Source organism: Prenolepis imparis, unplaced genomic scaffold (assembly GCF_030444845.1).
Source record: "Prenolepis imparis isolate NDT839.2.m4 unplaced genomic scaffold, iyPreImpa1.0 SCAF_11, whole genome shotgun sequence".
In the NCBI taxonomy this organism is placed as follows: Eukaryota; Metazoa; Arthropoda; class Insecta; order Hymenoptera; family Formicidae; genus Prenolepis; species Prenolepis imparis.
This window is the reverse complement of record NW_028141169.1, coordinates 1,573,964-1,590,711: the sequence shown is the minus strand read 5'-3', so window position 1 is coordinate 1,590,711 and position 16,748 is coordinate 1,573,964. Positions and strand designations below refer to the sequence as shown.

General features: G+C 31.5%; 3 protein-coding genes across 3 annotated transcripts; 2 read left to right on the top strand and 1 right to left on the bottom strand.

Moving 5' to 3' along the window:
• The first annotated feature begins 4,288 nt into the window (after positions 1–4,288).
• Positions 4,289–7,570, top strand: D2hgdh (D-2-hydroxyglutaric acid dehydrogenase). The gene is made up of 7 exons (XM_083049531.1): positions 4,289–4,553; positions 5,021–5,218; positions 5,663–5,856; positions 6,132–6,300; positions 6,495–6,793; positions 7,003–7,171; positions 7,286–7,570. The coding sequence occupies exons 1-7, from the start codon at positions 4,289–4,291 to the stop codon at positions 7,552–7,554; spliced, it is 1,563 nt and encodes a 520-aa protein (XP_082905657.1). The 3' UTR covers positions 7,555–7,570.
• Positions 7,571–8,422: 852 nt separating this feature from the next.
• LOC145942625 (protein lethal(2)essential for life) lies at positions 8,423–10,765 on the top strand. Its single transcript, XM_083049539.1, has 2 exons — positions 8,423–8,757; positions 9,214–10,765. The coding sequence occupies exon 2, from the start codon at positions 9,227–9,229 to the stop codon at positions 9,749–9,751; it is 525 nt and encodes a 174-aa protein (XP_082905665.1). The 5' UTR covers positions 8,423–8,757; positions 9,214–9,226; the 3' UTR covers positions 9,752–10,765.
• Positions 10,766–11,444: 679 nt separating this feature from the next.
• On the bottom strand, positions 11,445–15,420 carry LOC145942622 (uncharacterized). The gene is made up of 6 exons (XM_083049533.1): positions 15,078–15,420; positions 14,122–14,369; positions 13,545–13,867; positions 12,882–13,125; positions 12,223–12,503; positions 11,445–11,749 (listed from the first exon to the last, which is right to left on the bottom strand). The coding sequence occupies exons 1-6, from the start codon at positions 15,208–15,210 to the stop codon at positions 11,515–11,517; spliced, it is 1,464 nt and encodes a 487-aa protein (XP_082905659.1). The 5' UTR covers positions 15,211–15,420; the 3' UTR covers positions 11,445–11,514.
• Positions 15,421–16,748: the final 1,328 nt, after the last annotated feature.

Below are 16,748 nucleotides of genomic sequence, written 5' to 3'. Positions count from 1 at the left end.
AATTATTGTCGCGAAAAGCAATTCTCGCGCGAGATCGATTAATTACGGACACAATTATATGAAATACATCCAAGAAACGTATTCCAAGATTGATCGAAAAACCGAACGCGATGCAATTTATTTTTAATATATAATATACGTGGCACAATAGTTTATTCGGGAGTATGGACAGAATAAAATCTTTGAGAAAAAATGTACCATAAATGTGGTACTATCGTGATTTATATCTCGAGACTCAAAGATTACTGCAGAGAAATGCTTAATTAAAGAGTATTTAAACGAGAACTGCTAATTATATAGATTTCCATTAGATTTCGGAAATTAGCGATATTTTTGTTAAAAGGGAGAAAGGAGGTTGAGGGGGAGGGGCGAATAAAAACTAATAAAAATGATAGAAACAATTATACGATCGTGATGCACAAAACATTTCGTTTGTTTTCCTGTTCGAATTTCCTTTCACGAAGAAGAAATAGATTTTATACATACGTACACCTTTGCCTCTCTCGCGCTCTTCTTTTTCATTCGATTATAATATAATTTTATATCGATATTGTGCGGAGAAAAAGCACCGTGTCGTTTATGCGGATAAGTGGAAAAATTACCGCTAGATGCGTGCGAAGAATATATGTCCGGAGGACAAAAGAACAATACTGTCTCTAAAAGCTGAGAGTCTTTCTATGGGTAGTGTTTTTAGCGATGAAATTTCAAATAAAACTGTTGCTAAGCGTTCGATTTTCAGTGTCCAGTTTGGATTCGAAATTGGAGTAATCCAATAAAACCGCATTCCGCGCCAATTTGCAAAGTAACACGACATTGACCCCGTATGCAATTGTCACGGATAAGAGGCGTTAAAATTGCAGTCGCTGTTCGTAGCGCGACTCTTCGATAAAAATAGTCGCGAATCACAATGCTATAGAAAGGAAGCGTGACATCCCGATCTTTGTTGTCTCAGCAGAAGATAATCTACGAATTAAAATATGTATTATCTCCTAGGCTATTAGATCTTGTAGGAGAAGTAAGTTCTCTCTCTTTTTCTCTCTCTCTCTCTCTCTCAATATGTGTTTATATTCAACTTTGTTGACGAATTCGTAAGAAATGTTTAAAAGACTGAGATGTAGGAAAAGATGCAATTTTATATGTGCAACATAGTTATTATTTTTAGAAGAAACTATAATAAGAGAGAGTTATACAGGGTGTCCCAGAATGATAGGGACTAAATTCGTGTGCAGATTCCTGGGATCATTTGGAGACGATTTTTCCTCAGCGAAAATATCGAGGGAGGTCATTATTTTTTGCATGTTTCCAATTTTTGCCATCATGTATCTTTGTGTAACTAAGCCTTAAATTAAAATTCTATTAAAGTAAACTCTATCTGAAATTAACTGAAGAATGTGAATTTATTATTATTTTATTTCCACAAGGCTTAGTTTGTAAAAAACCCTTTATTTTCAATCGCTTATAACTCGAAAATTATTGGTGTCTCGACATTTTTGCTGAGGAAAAATCGTTTCCAAATGATCCCAGGAATCTGCACACGAATTTAGTCCCCATCATTCTGGGACACTCTGTATATATATATATATATATATATATATATATATATATATATATGTCAGCGAGAATACTAATATATATATATAATGAAAAGAGAAGATTATACATTCAGATCATTATACAATAGATAGTTCAGGTTAAAAAAAAAACAGTTTAATAACGCGCTCAGATAACAAAAGCTTTTTAGAATTCTCTCATAACGTCATTCCAATCGCATGATTGACAGTTACATTTTGAGAACATGATATCAAATATGGAAAATTTGTCACTTGATCAATATATACTTGCATGTATATATTCGCATAAATTACTCATTACATCTTTAAAAACTAATCGAGTAACAGAAGCTTATCGTTCTCTTACCTTCAAAATGTATATTTTAAGAAATCATAGGTCGATTAACAAAAATAATGACTCATCGTCGAGTCATTAGAAAATAATCTCTATAATTATTTCTAATATCTTTTTGCGAGACGAATGATTCCTTTTAAAGAATTCGTCATTAAAACGATAGTTTGTAACGTTCTATGACGGAGCCTATTGAAAGACATGTACGAGGGAGATGAGTGTCCGCAAAAATACACGCTGCGTTGCTTATTGCAGTCTCTCAAACTTTACGGGCGGGATGGCTTTGCGCGCGAACGTGACCCAAATTCGGTTCTTATCTTGAAAATCGCACCGCCCCCGGCGCGCCATTATACGTCGAGACGCGCAAATGCGTATATATATATAATTTTATAAATTAGTTTCAACGACGAATTGCATTTTCTGCACGATCACGCGCGCGTGAAAGGCACACCGCCGTATGCACATCCGGCTATAAATAGGCACGCTAAGATAGCCACGCCTTAATCACTGTAACCGCCGGTGCGGATAGCGGTGTTAACGTTCTTCTGACATTATTATTGCGATAGACGGCGGTTGTTTTGCACAATCCTCGTATTCATACCGCGTGTTCCGTTTATCGTGCCGCAATTAGCTGTTATCGTGATGATAATAATAACGGGGCGATCTGAAAGAAAAGTCGAAGAAATTAGAAGGGCCTTTAAATTTCAATTGAGATGAACGAAAAAATGTCTACTTATCGTAAATTCACATAAATCGATCTCAAGATAGATGAGTTGAAATGGATATGGATTTGTTTTTTGTCATCTTTTTTTATACGCAATTCTATGCCACAAAAATTGTAAATTGTTGAAGTGGAAGATAGATTAATTTTGTGATACATCTGGCTTGAAATAAACATTTATCTTTGCGTGGCGTTATCTTTGTCGGAATTTATCTATGGATCTATATAGTATAATATATATTCCTTAGATTACTCATCTGTATATTTCTTATGACGTTTCACACATGAAGCGACGAGATTGCTTTCTAAATTAAAATTGTCACATTCGAGAGACTTCAAATATTAAATATATAATATAATGTTGTATATCACATAAATTTCTTATAGTATATAACGCAAATGTATAGTCAATCATGAGATTCAAATGTGAGATAAAGCAAAAATAATTTTTCCGATGTTAGAGATATTAGCTAATAAACATTTTAACTCAGTATAATATAGTTTCTGCATATAACCATGCAAATTTTGCAATATCTAAAAAATGAGTTTTATGATTAAATATGTATATGGAGTAATTCGAAAGTGATAACAAGAGATGATAGTACAATAGTGCGAATTATGTTTAATTGTGATGTATTGTGTGCGATTATGTATAACGGAGATCAAACATAAAACTGGTCATGTTTTTTTGTTTAAGACCTATAAGATATTAATGGACTATAGACTATAGCGAACAATCCACTATACATATTCGATTTTGAAGAGTGAGTTTACTCTTGCGATAAAAGAATTTTCGATAAGAAATGCGAACAGTCGACTATAGATGGCAGCACTTGAGTCGCGTCGGTAAATTCGTTGTGTCGATAAATTATTTTATAATACGCGGAGTTATGGATTATTTATATAAATATAGCGTTTTAATTTATTGTAATTATATGTGACACATATTTAATATCTGCTTAAATTATTTTATATATCAACATTTTATAAAAAACATTCAAATAACTTTAAATATTTTTTAAATTAACGCATCTAAAATTTTATAACTTTTATTAGCAGTTCCGAATATTGTATATAACTGTCTTGTATGCAATAAATTTTCATATTTTTTATTAAGTATTTTTATTTTCAATAATACGTAACAATATTACTTCATTGTATGTAATTATGATATATAAGGAAAAGATAATTAATATATTCTATTCAGTAAAAGAGAAATTATGCATTTAATCATTTTTCTTTGCAAGAAGAATAATTAAAATAATTGATTTTTGAATATTGTTTAAAAGTTTTATATTTATTTACTTTAACAAATTATCTCTATATCTACATATATCTTGAATTAAAATAAATGTTAAAAGTGTTTTCTTGAAATGATTTAAGATAATGTTTAATATTTTAAGATTATTTAGATAAAACGCATTAATCTCATCTTTTAATACTAAATAAATTTAAAACAAGATGATCTTTATCTTATCTATAATATATACATACATTTATATATATTTTGTCTTATTTTTTTCTGATTGTGAATGCGAGTTTGAGGTTGTCAAAGCGGAACACGTTGTTGTTTTCTATAATTATGTTTGATTAAAAATGCAGATATTTAAGATTGCGTGTCGCGTTATTTTTTCAGGCCAAACTTAGTACGGGGAAACAAAAAGGATGCGCAACGCGCTAATAAGCAATTTGCTTCGACGATGCAACGACGCCGCTGTTCGATGTCCGCGAAATATCGCGGGCCCGTGTCGTCGCTACTCAACGAAACCTGAATTAACGTCAATCAGGTACAAGATGCAACGCGGACCCTACAATGCGATCGCGAGTGCGGATATTCGTTTCTTCGATTCATTGATGGGGCCTAATCGTATTATCACGGATCCAGATGAATGCGAAAGTTATAATATTGACTTTCCCAGGACTGTCAGAGGTAAACGCGCGCGAAGATGAGAAGAATTTAATTTAAAATAATTTTTAATTATAAAATTTTTTAAAAATATTTGAGAAAAAAGAAATAAATATATATTTCATATATTTGTATATTTTGTATTATACATATACATATATTGATTTATATATATTTGTATTTTTTAAATATACTTTTTATGTTTTAAATGAGAGAAAGAAACTTGAACACAGAAAAATAATGCAATTGAAAACTGAATTTGCGATGAAAGTATTAATTCTTTGTGATCAAAATAGAAAATATATGTATATGTATATATATATATATATATGTAAATGTATATAAAACCTTATTAGTTTCTCATATAATCTTGTCTAATTATAATGTATATTATATGCATATTTCAGTAAATATAGTTATGTTTTTTTTAATAATTAATAAAATAAGAATTTAAAATCATGAATTTAAAAGTTACGTGTATTTTGATGCAGGTGCCAGTCGATGTGTGCTAAAACCAAAATCTACCGAAGAGGTGTCGGCTATATTGAAATATTGCAACGAGAGACGATTAGCGGTTGTTCCACAGAGCGGAAATACTGGTCTTGTAGGAGGAAGTAATCCGGTCTTCGATGAGATCGTGATCTCCATGAAGTTCATGAATAAGATCTTGGAAACGAACGAATTGGCGGGTAAGACAATCTCCAAAAGTTCCGCTAAACAAGATAACAATCTCGATTATTTTATATTCTAATTAGATTTGTTATTCTTAGAATATAATTCAATTTTTTTATTAAATAATAATGTGATTATTTAGATATTAAAAACATCAAATGACAATTATAAAGCCAATAACTAAGAGTCTATTGTTATAGTTGACAATGTGAAATAATTAAATTAATCAGAAAATTCTAATAATATATTCCTAAGACATATCTTCTGATTATTTTTTTATTTTAGTTTTTTACTGACGTACGTTTTTTGAAAAAAAATTATACGTTTGAGAAAATAGTAAATAATGTCGCGATGGGACATATTTCTTTTTTGTTAATAATTGAAAAAATAATGTGAATTGCGCATAATTATTCATTTCTCTATCATTATATTAAGAAACACAAATACTTCCGTTATCTCAGGTGTACTGACATGCGAAGCTGGCTGCGTTTTACAGGATTTGGAGAATCACTTGGCTACGGTCGGGATGATGATGCCTTTGGATCTTGGAGCTAAAGGCAGCTGCTTAATTGGTGGTTGCGTCTCAACTAATGCGGGAGGATTGCGACTGCTACGTTATGGCAACCTTCACGGCAATATTTTGGGAGTCGAAGCTGTAAGTACAAATACAAGTCACTGAAATTTTATTATTCAGCGCTGAAAATTATTATTTATTATTTTGTATGTCATGTAAATCTTATCACATATGTAAAATTTTTATCTATTATTAAATTCATTTTTTTAAAGATTTTCTTTTCTATATGTATATCTTTTTCTATTAAATCTTTCTTTTTCTTACTTCTAAAATTATTATTCAATGGAATTTTGGAGCCTTTAAATTTAATAAGGTAGATCTGTATATGTGAAAGTAATATAATTATCTTTATGCAGGTAAAAGCAAACGGTGATGTTGTAGATGCATTGAATACACTAAAGAAGAACAATACTGGATATCACCTGAAACATTTATTTATTGGCTCGGAAGGCACTTTAGGAATTGTGACAAAAGTAGCTATCCAGTGTCCACCTTTGCCAAAGGCTATACACCTTGCATTTTTAGGTCTTATAAATAAATAAATAATAATATTAATAAAAAAGTAAATAATATAAATAAGTAAATAATATTAAATAAAAAATATAAAACTAGTTTGGTGATATATCGCCAAATTTAGTATATGAAACATCGCAATTTTTTTACAGAAATTTGCTAGTAATAAGATTTAATTTTTAATTGTAATTATGTGATTCTCGCAGGATTGAGCAGCTTTGATAAGGTACTGAAAACATACCATCTGGCGAAGCGTGAGCTAGGTGAGATTCTGTCCTCCTGCGAAATGATGGATCGACTATCTATGGACGTCTCCATTAATAATTTGGGCATGAAAAATCCTTTGACAAGCCGCGAATACGGTCACGAGTTCTACATGCTTATCGAAACTTCCGGTAGTCATTTGGCCCATGATGAAGAGAAACTCTCCTCTTTCGTGGAGAAGGCAATGGACAATGACATCATCGAAGATGGCACTTTGACTAACGAAATGGCGAAAATTAATGTATGCAATAAAATTTAAACTTAAACTTTTAAAAATTGAAACTTATTTAGAAATGCGTTATTATTCTTGATTATATTTATTATATTTGGTTATTATATTTGAATTTTTTTGAATCCAAATAACTATAGTCGAAGTTTCAAATAATGTTTTTATCAACTTTGTTGTTTTTTATACTCGAATGTTTTTTATATTAAAGATTTAATTTACAGAATATATGGGCACTTCGAGAAAGAATCAGCGAAGGCGTTCTACGTGATGGTTACGTCTTCAAGTATGACATTTCCTTACCTTTCACGTCATTTTATAAAGTCGTTGAAGTTCTTCGAGAGCGAATACACGATCCTCGTATCGTTAGGATCAGTGGTTATGGCCATTTAGGTATTCATAAATATATAATAATATTTCATAAATATATCTGTGATGATATCTGAAATGTCAAAATTAAAATATATATTTATAACAATTTGTGAATTTTCTCTTTTATGTCTTCAGGCGATGGAAATATTCATGTACAAGTCTCTATACCAGAATATTACGTGGATGTGGCTGCGCAATTGGAGCCGTTTATCTTCGAATACGTGTCACAGTGTCAGGGTAGCATTAGCGCTGAACATGGCATTGGTTTTAAGAAGACTAAATATCTTCATCTGAGCAAAACCGGCTCCGAGATCGCTATGATGTATGATTTAAAGAAATTGATGGATCCGAATGGTATTTTAAATCCATATAAAATTTTAATGCCAGTTATGGCGGAATCCTAAAAATATAATCTCAAAAATAATGTAAATATTCAATGTGCCATTTAGGTAAAATATATAGGAAATGGAGCGAATTATTTATATAATCATTTCCAGGAGATTATCTCCATCTTGAAAGATTAATTTTTTTAATATTAAAGTGTTGTTATATTGTGAAACTATTAATGTGATATACTAGATATATGTTCGATGTTTTTATATATACGCTGACGTCACGTGCAACTTGCGTTTAGTAAAGATTTTCTGGCTAATTTCCATTTGCTAATAAAAGCAAATATAGCATTTCGGTGACTTGAAATCAAATCAACTCAATATTGAAATAGACATGCAGCAGATATGAAAAATATCTAAACATGTCTTCATAAATGGAAAGTACTAAATGTATTATATATTCTTGTATGATTTATTTAATAGATATGTGATAGTCTCCAATAAAAAGAGTCTATTTTTTAAATTGATCTTTTTTTGTTTTTTTCTCCTTATTAATATTTTTGCAAAATTGATTTAAATTCTTGATTGTAAAATTAAAGAAAATACTTGAATTTATATGGTATATTAATCAAATTTTCAAAATTCTGAGAGAAAACTTATTAAATATAAAATAAAAATTTCTTTAAATTTTCTCCTAATCTATAAAAGATAAAATACAGTGTGTGTGTTAGTTATCATTGTCTAGATATTTAATCGTTCATATTTTTCTTGTAAAAATTTTAGTTTTTTATAATCTTTAATAAAGCAATATATGCAGCATCTACTATGTTAATGTTATGTAACAATAAAATATATAGTTTAGTTTTACAAAAACATAATATTTTCTTTCAGAACCGAATATATAAAATTACACGTAGAATTCTTTCGCGAATGATACTGATCATCTGTAAGCGAGCTTCGATTTGGCGATTGATTTTACTAGAAATTACAAGAAGATTGACGAACAATCGCGAAACAAATATTGGCGGACACTTCGTCGCGAGCATCGAGCAATGAGCGCATGCGCGTTCTATGGTTGAATAATCTCGAAAAGAGCGGCAAACCAAATATAAACCGGTGCGGCGGCTTCTGTTGCGCAGTTAGTCACAGTAATTGGCGCTCGGAGAATCATCAACTTTACAGTGACTACTCTTATTGCGCAGTTTGACAAGTAATTTCACGTAGTGCTAATCGAACATTTGTATCGTTTTGAAGGACGTGACTTCTGACAACAAGGTATATATAGTTATATTATGTAGAGATATTATATATCGAGATGTTATTTCATATTGTTATGTTTGAAGTTGTACAATTTAAAAAACAGCCAATTATTGAAAGATAAATTTACTCCTTAGAATATATATTATATATAATATATGATATATATTCCAAGATTTACTCGAAATTTTTGTTTTTTTAGATTTTCAAAAACTCTTCGAAATTTTCTATTTGCCTGATTATATAAATAATTCTATAATTATTAATATTTTATTATATTTATATTATATATATGCTTACTTAGAGTTTATATTATTATAATAATTATATTATAATAATTAAATAAATACTTATTATTAAAAACTAAATATTATTTTTTCCTCTTCATATATCGAAGCTTTTTAATTAGAAATAATAATTTAAATAATAAATATGGCGAGAATGACATGTGTGCTCACATGAACATTAATCTAGTTTTTAGAAAATCATGGCCCTGGTACCGAGGGATGTCTTCCGGAATTGGTGGAACGATATGGACCGCTATCATCACGAGGTGGAGTCGCACTTTCGGCAGCTGAGCTTGCGGCACGATGATCTGTGGACATCGCCGTTTCCGTCGTTCCGCGAAACATTCGGGCCGTGGCGTGACATATTCAAGAACTTGGACCGCCAGGTAGGCGGCGCGGCGACGGTCGAACACGACGAGGACAAGTACCGGGTAATCGTGGACGTCCAGCAGTTCGCGCCGGAGGAGATCACCGTCCGCACCGACGACAGATGCATCACCGTCGAGGGCAGGCATAACGATAGGAAGGACAGGCATGGCTATGTATCGCGCCAGTTCGTGCGCCGCTACTTACTGCCCAAGGGCTACGATATCGGTCATGTGAAACCCAGTCTGTCGTCTGACGGTATCCTGACCGTCACGGCTCCTAGACTGGCACTCCCGGCGCTGGGCGAGCGAATCGTGCCGATTCAGCGAAGCTACTGGCCAGTCATCAAGGCCGCTTAGTGCGCTAAAACACTCCTGGATAACGCAAAATTTTACGGCATTTCAATGTTTAAATATTCGAATCATTCGATTTGTTTATGTAACAATATCGATACCTAAAAAAAGAAATAGAGAGATTAAACATGATTAAAATTGATCAGCGTTTATAATAATCAAATGTTTGGATGATCTCCAGATTGTTTTTGCGACAAGTTTGCGTTATTCGGTTTCCCTGCGAATGTTTATTATTAGATACGTATATACGATCAATATACTGCACGTGTCTAAACTGTAAACAGCTGCTAATATATATTAATTTATGTACATCAGCATTGCACTGTATGTATATCAGCAAGGACGAGTCACGGTCGTTATGTTCGATGTCAATGTTTGATCCACAGTTTGATAATTGATGCGATTTGAAAATTAGATTTTTACATCCGCGCGAGATTTTTTCAAGAATGTAAATTAGCAAGCATCGATTTGCGACCGTGATTCATTTTTTTCACGCGATTTAATGCCTCTGGTATAAAATTAGCCATAATTATAGGGAATTATATATAATCATTACTTATAGTCATTGCCAATTATTTTGTTGACAAGCTCTTGCGAACGCGGTACCGGTTGGACTATGCGGATAACAGCATTGTACGAGATTGCATAACACGTTGCTAAATGTAACTTTATTCGAGTTTGTCAGCGATTATACTCGGCGATTAATTTCGGCTCGTGGCGTCAAGATTTGCTCTTAAAATGTACATATGTCAACTGCTACCGCGTCTAAGGAGCTTGTCGTTCTTATGTAATAATCGTGCAGGTACTTTGCATTATCGTTAGCTCGATAATTCCTAATTTAGAGTTCGTACTTATATGTTCAAAGATTGTTTACGTAACTATTCATTTTAGCAAGGAATGTGAGTTGTATAGAATGTGTGTATACAAAACTATCGATGAATCATGCGAGATCAATTACTAGCCAAGAAGTAGAGTAGAAGTGTAAACGTAATATATATTATATAATATATTATATGTATATTATATATATTATATGTATATTATATGTATATATATATTATATATTTCATATATTCGTTTATCGAATCAGTTGTGTTCAAGCGACGATTAAATGCATATTCCAATGTTAATTAGCGTTAATAAGATCATTTTACTTTTGCACGTAATTTTCTTTCGTATAATTTCATTCGCCTTTTATTAAATCTGTAATCACTATTTAACTATTATTTAACTGTACTATCTCACGCGCTAACGATATTTTCTGCAATAAAGAAGAATTTCTTATAATTTATTCTAGAATATATTATTTTTTAACGACCTTGTTTCTAAATATTTATTATTATTATTATATTAACAATTATTATTTGCATTATATACTATAATTATAATATGTATTACTAATAATTTTTTTTTATAGAGATGATTGTTTTGATCTTGTTTATAAAACAAGTGAAGAAATATATATGCGTATATATTGTATAATGATATATGCGCATATATTTTTATATATTCCATCTTTTCTTGATACTTTGTAAAGTCTACTTATTTAGATTAGCTTGTAATTTGCATAAGAAACTTGTATTTATACGAGTAATTTATAATATGATTTTTTTCTATAAAAATCCTCAAACTTTTTTATCAATTTAATATTTCAGACTATAAATACATAAGATTATAAATAACATTTTGTTCCGAATCATAGATTATCTAAATCATAGATTATCTAAAAAAATGAAATTAAATGTATTCAATTATTATCTGTAATTTTCTTACGATGGTCCCCGATCTTCTTCGCTATCGGAGAATGGTAGCTGATCGTCTTGATTCGGCGGTGTCGATTCTTCCAAGATCGTTTCCTCCGCGGGTGCCAAACCTTGCAGCAACCTAGCTTGTTCCTCTATCACTGGAATTTTCTCATCGATCAATTTCTCTACGTCCACCTTGTTCAATTCTTCTTGTATGCGTCTCTTCAATGGTCCCTCGATCGCGTCCATAATCTGATATCTATGAAAGTGAAGCAGAATTAGAAGTATGTATAAAGGATATTCGAAGAGAAACAAAACAAAGAAGTATAGTACAATATAAATATAGTATATATGTATACATAAATATAATATATATAAATATAAATAAAATATCTGGACATTCGAGAAAAATTCGAGGAAATATATATTCATAGTCCTTTTGTTGCAATTATCATTAATATAAATTTACAGCAGAATTTTGTAGAAATTAAAAATCGGAGAATTATATTTTAATAATGTTAAATAAAAAGTTTAAACGGAAAATATTTATAACATTCTCAAATATTATTATAATGATACCAGGTGTCTCTTCGTCAGAAATACGTTAGACGCGCATCTCCTAATGTTCATTCTAATCCGATCGAGATTAGAAAATCGCCAATTACAGGTGTCGCCTTGAGATGTTGGTGCGAAACGCATATTTTATAATGGCCTCGGCCAATTATGATTTACCGTAATAGGTTCGGCACTACATTGATACCTCCTTCCATGAGATAGTCAAGTGTACCGGCGCCGTGGACCCTTGCCTGGATGTTGCCCAGCTCGAGCTCCAGCTCCTCCAGAGTGGCGCGTTTCCGCGTGTCCAGCGACTGGCTCAACTTGACCTGGACTCGGAAGTACTGTACGGTGAAGGACACGGTGCCGGCGCGAGACAGGAAGCCGCCGATCAGGCTCACCTCCCAATGCGTCATGCCATTCAGCTCCCGGGTGCCGACATCCAAAAGCGCGTACACCTAAACAGTAAAGTGTCGTATAAATCTCTTCGCTTTGAAAACAAAAAACAAACACCCACGCACACGCGCACGCCAAATTCCAAAATCGCAAGCAAATGTTGTGCCTTTACGTAACGTTATGCAACGATCGCGTTGTGATTATGATAATATACTATTACGTATTAGTAGTGCGTCGTTTTTATTTCAAAAAGATCCTTAAAAAGAATTTGTTTAAATTCGAATACAACTCTCTTATTGATTTACATATATTAATATCAATTTTTAAAAACTTTTTTCGCATTTATAGTATATAGTTATTCCAGTGATATTTTCGCATAGGAATTCTTTTGAAATTCAAAATTGAAACATCTCGATTAACTATTATAGATTTCCACTCACAATTCCATTCTCCAAAGTTATTGTTACGTTGCCCATGCGATAGAAACTGGCCAGACCTGTGATCCAAGTGTGTGACGAGACCACAGTAAATATACCGATATTTTGACTGTAATCCTTTAATTTATATGGATCGTAGCCCTTTTGAGAAACCTGCTTACGAGCTTCCGCCACTGCCATGTCGAAGGGTGAAATCGAATTAGGGAAATACTGCGGTAATTGTGATATCTGTTTATTCACTTCGCCCCTGAAACATATCAACTTTGTTGAAGTGCTCCGAATAAGAATAAATAAGTCGAAAAATTATACATTATCTGAATATAAGAATAAGAAAGAGAAAGAAAAAAGAGAAAAAGAAAGAAATATATTTGTTATGTAAAATGTATAAAATTTATGTATGGAATTTTATAATATATACCTACTACATAAGATTTAATATTTGTTTAAGAGACTGTTAAATATCAAAAAGTTTAAATAAAAAATATAGTCTATCAAATCTAATTAACATCAATATTCAATTATTGTTTCTGTAGCATCGTGATACTCTGATTATTATATTATACTTTTGTGTATAACATTTTCTCATCCTTTCTTTTTATCATTTTTCATTTATTACTTTTCGGCATACAAAGGTAAAATTTTCCATGGAATTTAAGGATATCGTACCTTACGTTTGTGTTAACTTCTTTCAATATAAATGGCTTGATGCTGTCAAAGATGAAGGAGCCGACAGAATTGATGACGCCTTGAAAGACCGACCCCAAGAATCCCAGATTCTTGAAGTCCAGATCAATCTTTTCAAAGGTGAGGTCCATGTCGATGTCCTGGGCCTGTAATTTACCATCTGTGGCCACTTCTAGCCTGGCGACGCCCTCGACGCTTACGCCGTTGAGCTTCACGGTAAAATTGCCAGCCGATCTTGAGAGCCACGATGCTAATGTGTAGAGTCCGCGAATGTCAAGACTATCGATCCTCACTGCGACGGACACCTCAAAAATACAATCGTTTTTCATATTTATCATAGAAAGTTCAAAATTAAAAAGATTCCCGTAAACACAAAAGAATAATATAAATATATAAATAATATTTAATAAAGAAATATTTAAACATACACTGCGCACAAAAAAATATTATACATGTATAAGATATAGCTATATTGATCATTTGTTTAAAATTGTTCATTTCTCTCTATACATATACATATATAGTATATCTCTTTTCGTTTAATCATCTTTCAATTTACCTGCATACGAGCTAGCTCCGATTCTACGTGCTTGATACGGAATTTGGATAGTCCGTAAACGTTGACGTGTTTGAAATTCATTGTGTACATGGAAAAGGAATGCTTCATATCCGGCACCGGCATCGGATCCGGTATCGGTGCGCCCGGAAGCCCGACCGGATTATCTTGCTGATAATGCTTGAGGATCGCACGAATTTGATCCCCGAGCCGCTGCTCGCTCGCTGCAATCTGAGCTGCTTTACTTTTATCTAGAATAAGATAATAATTATATATATCACCTCATTCTCAATATTAATAATGCCAAATAATATAATATTAATAAATAATAAATAAATATGACAAAAATGTATATAATATATAATATTTTGAGGCCATACAAAGTCTTTAGCTTCAAAAATTATCGACATCATAACAACATAAAATGTTTATATATAATAAAGATATAGCTCGGAAATTAGTTATTAAAATTTTGCAAACGATCGATAGCTCTATCCTACAATATTTTATGCTACGATTGCCCCTTGAACTGTGCATTATATATTGCGTAAGAAGAACGAATCATATTTGCATTAAAAGTATGTGGCAACTGGCATAGTTTGTCGTAGTTATCAAACGAATAACGTCAATCGCTTTTTTATTTATTTCTTACATTATAAAAACCAATTTTTCAAAGTTCAGTTTCTCAGTAAAAGTTTTAAATTGCAAAAAATTTGTTTATCCACACATTTAATTTGATTAAATCATATTTAAGCAATTTACGAGAAATATATAAAGAGCTATAATATATTTATATAGAATTAGCAAGAATTGAAAATTTCAATTTAAAAAAAGCCACATTTTTTTTCATGTGATATTTACAATTTGATTGAATCATATTTAAACTATAATATACGGGAAGTATATAATAGACTTTATATTAAAAAACAATTCACTCTGAAATTACATCGAAATCATACCTATCAAAGATGACGAGGTATCGTTTAGCTTTTTCGATTCATCGCTTGCACACAGGCCACACAGGAAGCAGCACATCATGAAGAAGATTGTTGCTCGCATTTCCGATTGAAGCGAACGCAACTTGTACCACATGTTTCGGTTTTTACTCTTGATTAATTATATTAATTAATTTTAATTTTTAGCACGCATCACACGCACACACTCACACACACATATACGGTTTGCGTGTTAACGTGATCTTTCTCTGCGCACTGAGATAGATGCTTATCAATAGACGATGACGACGACGTGTGACATATATAGAGAAAGCACGCGTTCGACTGGTCGAGGTAGTACGCAAGTGAATTTAGTAGAACCATATATATCTGTCTGACAGGTCATTGAGGGAGCGAGGGTCAATCGCTTTATCTCTATCCGTGCCCCTTCTCTCTTTCTCTCTTTCTCTCTCTTTCTCTCTCGCCCTTACCGTTGCATCCTCTCATTTATCCGCTTCTTCCTTCTTTATTATGTTCGTCCGATCCTCATCTCTCACTTGGCTTTATAATGTTGTGATGATCGATCATGTGAAAAAGCAATCCCTGATCGATGACAAGGAATCACAAAGAAAGTTGGATTATCGATCCAAAAATAGACGTATTTTAGTCTCCAAATCATATTCATATCTGAAAACATATACCGGATTTAAAACCATATACCGCGGGTTTTCGATCTTTTATAATATATTATGTACTTTTTTTTTATAATCACTTTGATCCGCGACTGTTATCATTTTTTAAAATTGATAATTGAAATAAATAAGTTATAATTTGATTTAAAAAGATTATATATATATATAATTTTATTAAAAATTACGAGAACGATTAGAGTCGCATTAACAAAAAAGTTTATTTTATTTAAATCATATATAATTAAAATTATAAACTATCATCATAATTCATGATGATTCAACTAATATTATCATTCATCAATCATAATTCATAATTAAAATAAAGAAAGCTATTAGGCTTACTCACAATCAGTAAAAAACATCGATCCAAAAATATAACCAAAAATATATATGCAAGAAAAGTAAAAAAAAGATTATTTAAATATATATATATATATATATTAATCTAGTGTTGAGGAAAAGAAATAATGTAAAGATATAGATATAGTTTTACCATATGATTTTGCATCTGCATTCATCCCTTCAAAAGCCATCCGTATATATACACACACATATGTATATTACATAATACACAAATCGTATTGTTTTCAAATTGATCGGTTTAGTCACAGATCAATTGGTTTGCACATCCGGCTGCTCTTAACCGTTCCGGTTGCTAAATAAATTTCCGTTGTATTATTGTCATATGGCAATTGAAACATTTAATCTGCGTAATTCGCAATAAATTATTTTTCAAGAGTATATAATTATATATATATATATATATATATATATATATATATATATAATATATAAAAATATTAAAACTGACAGATCCTATAAAATTGATATGCATATATATAATCTATTAAAAAAAAGTACAATCTCTTTTAGTAAATATTTTTCTCTCTATAATATATACTATAAATATATACATTTTTATTTCAAATTTTTAGCCCAAAGAACTATTAGAGAGAGAGCCTAATATAAAATAATATATTAATTAAAATTTCGATATCTTTTC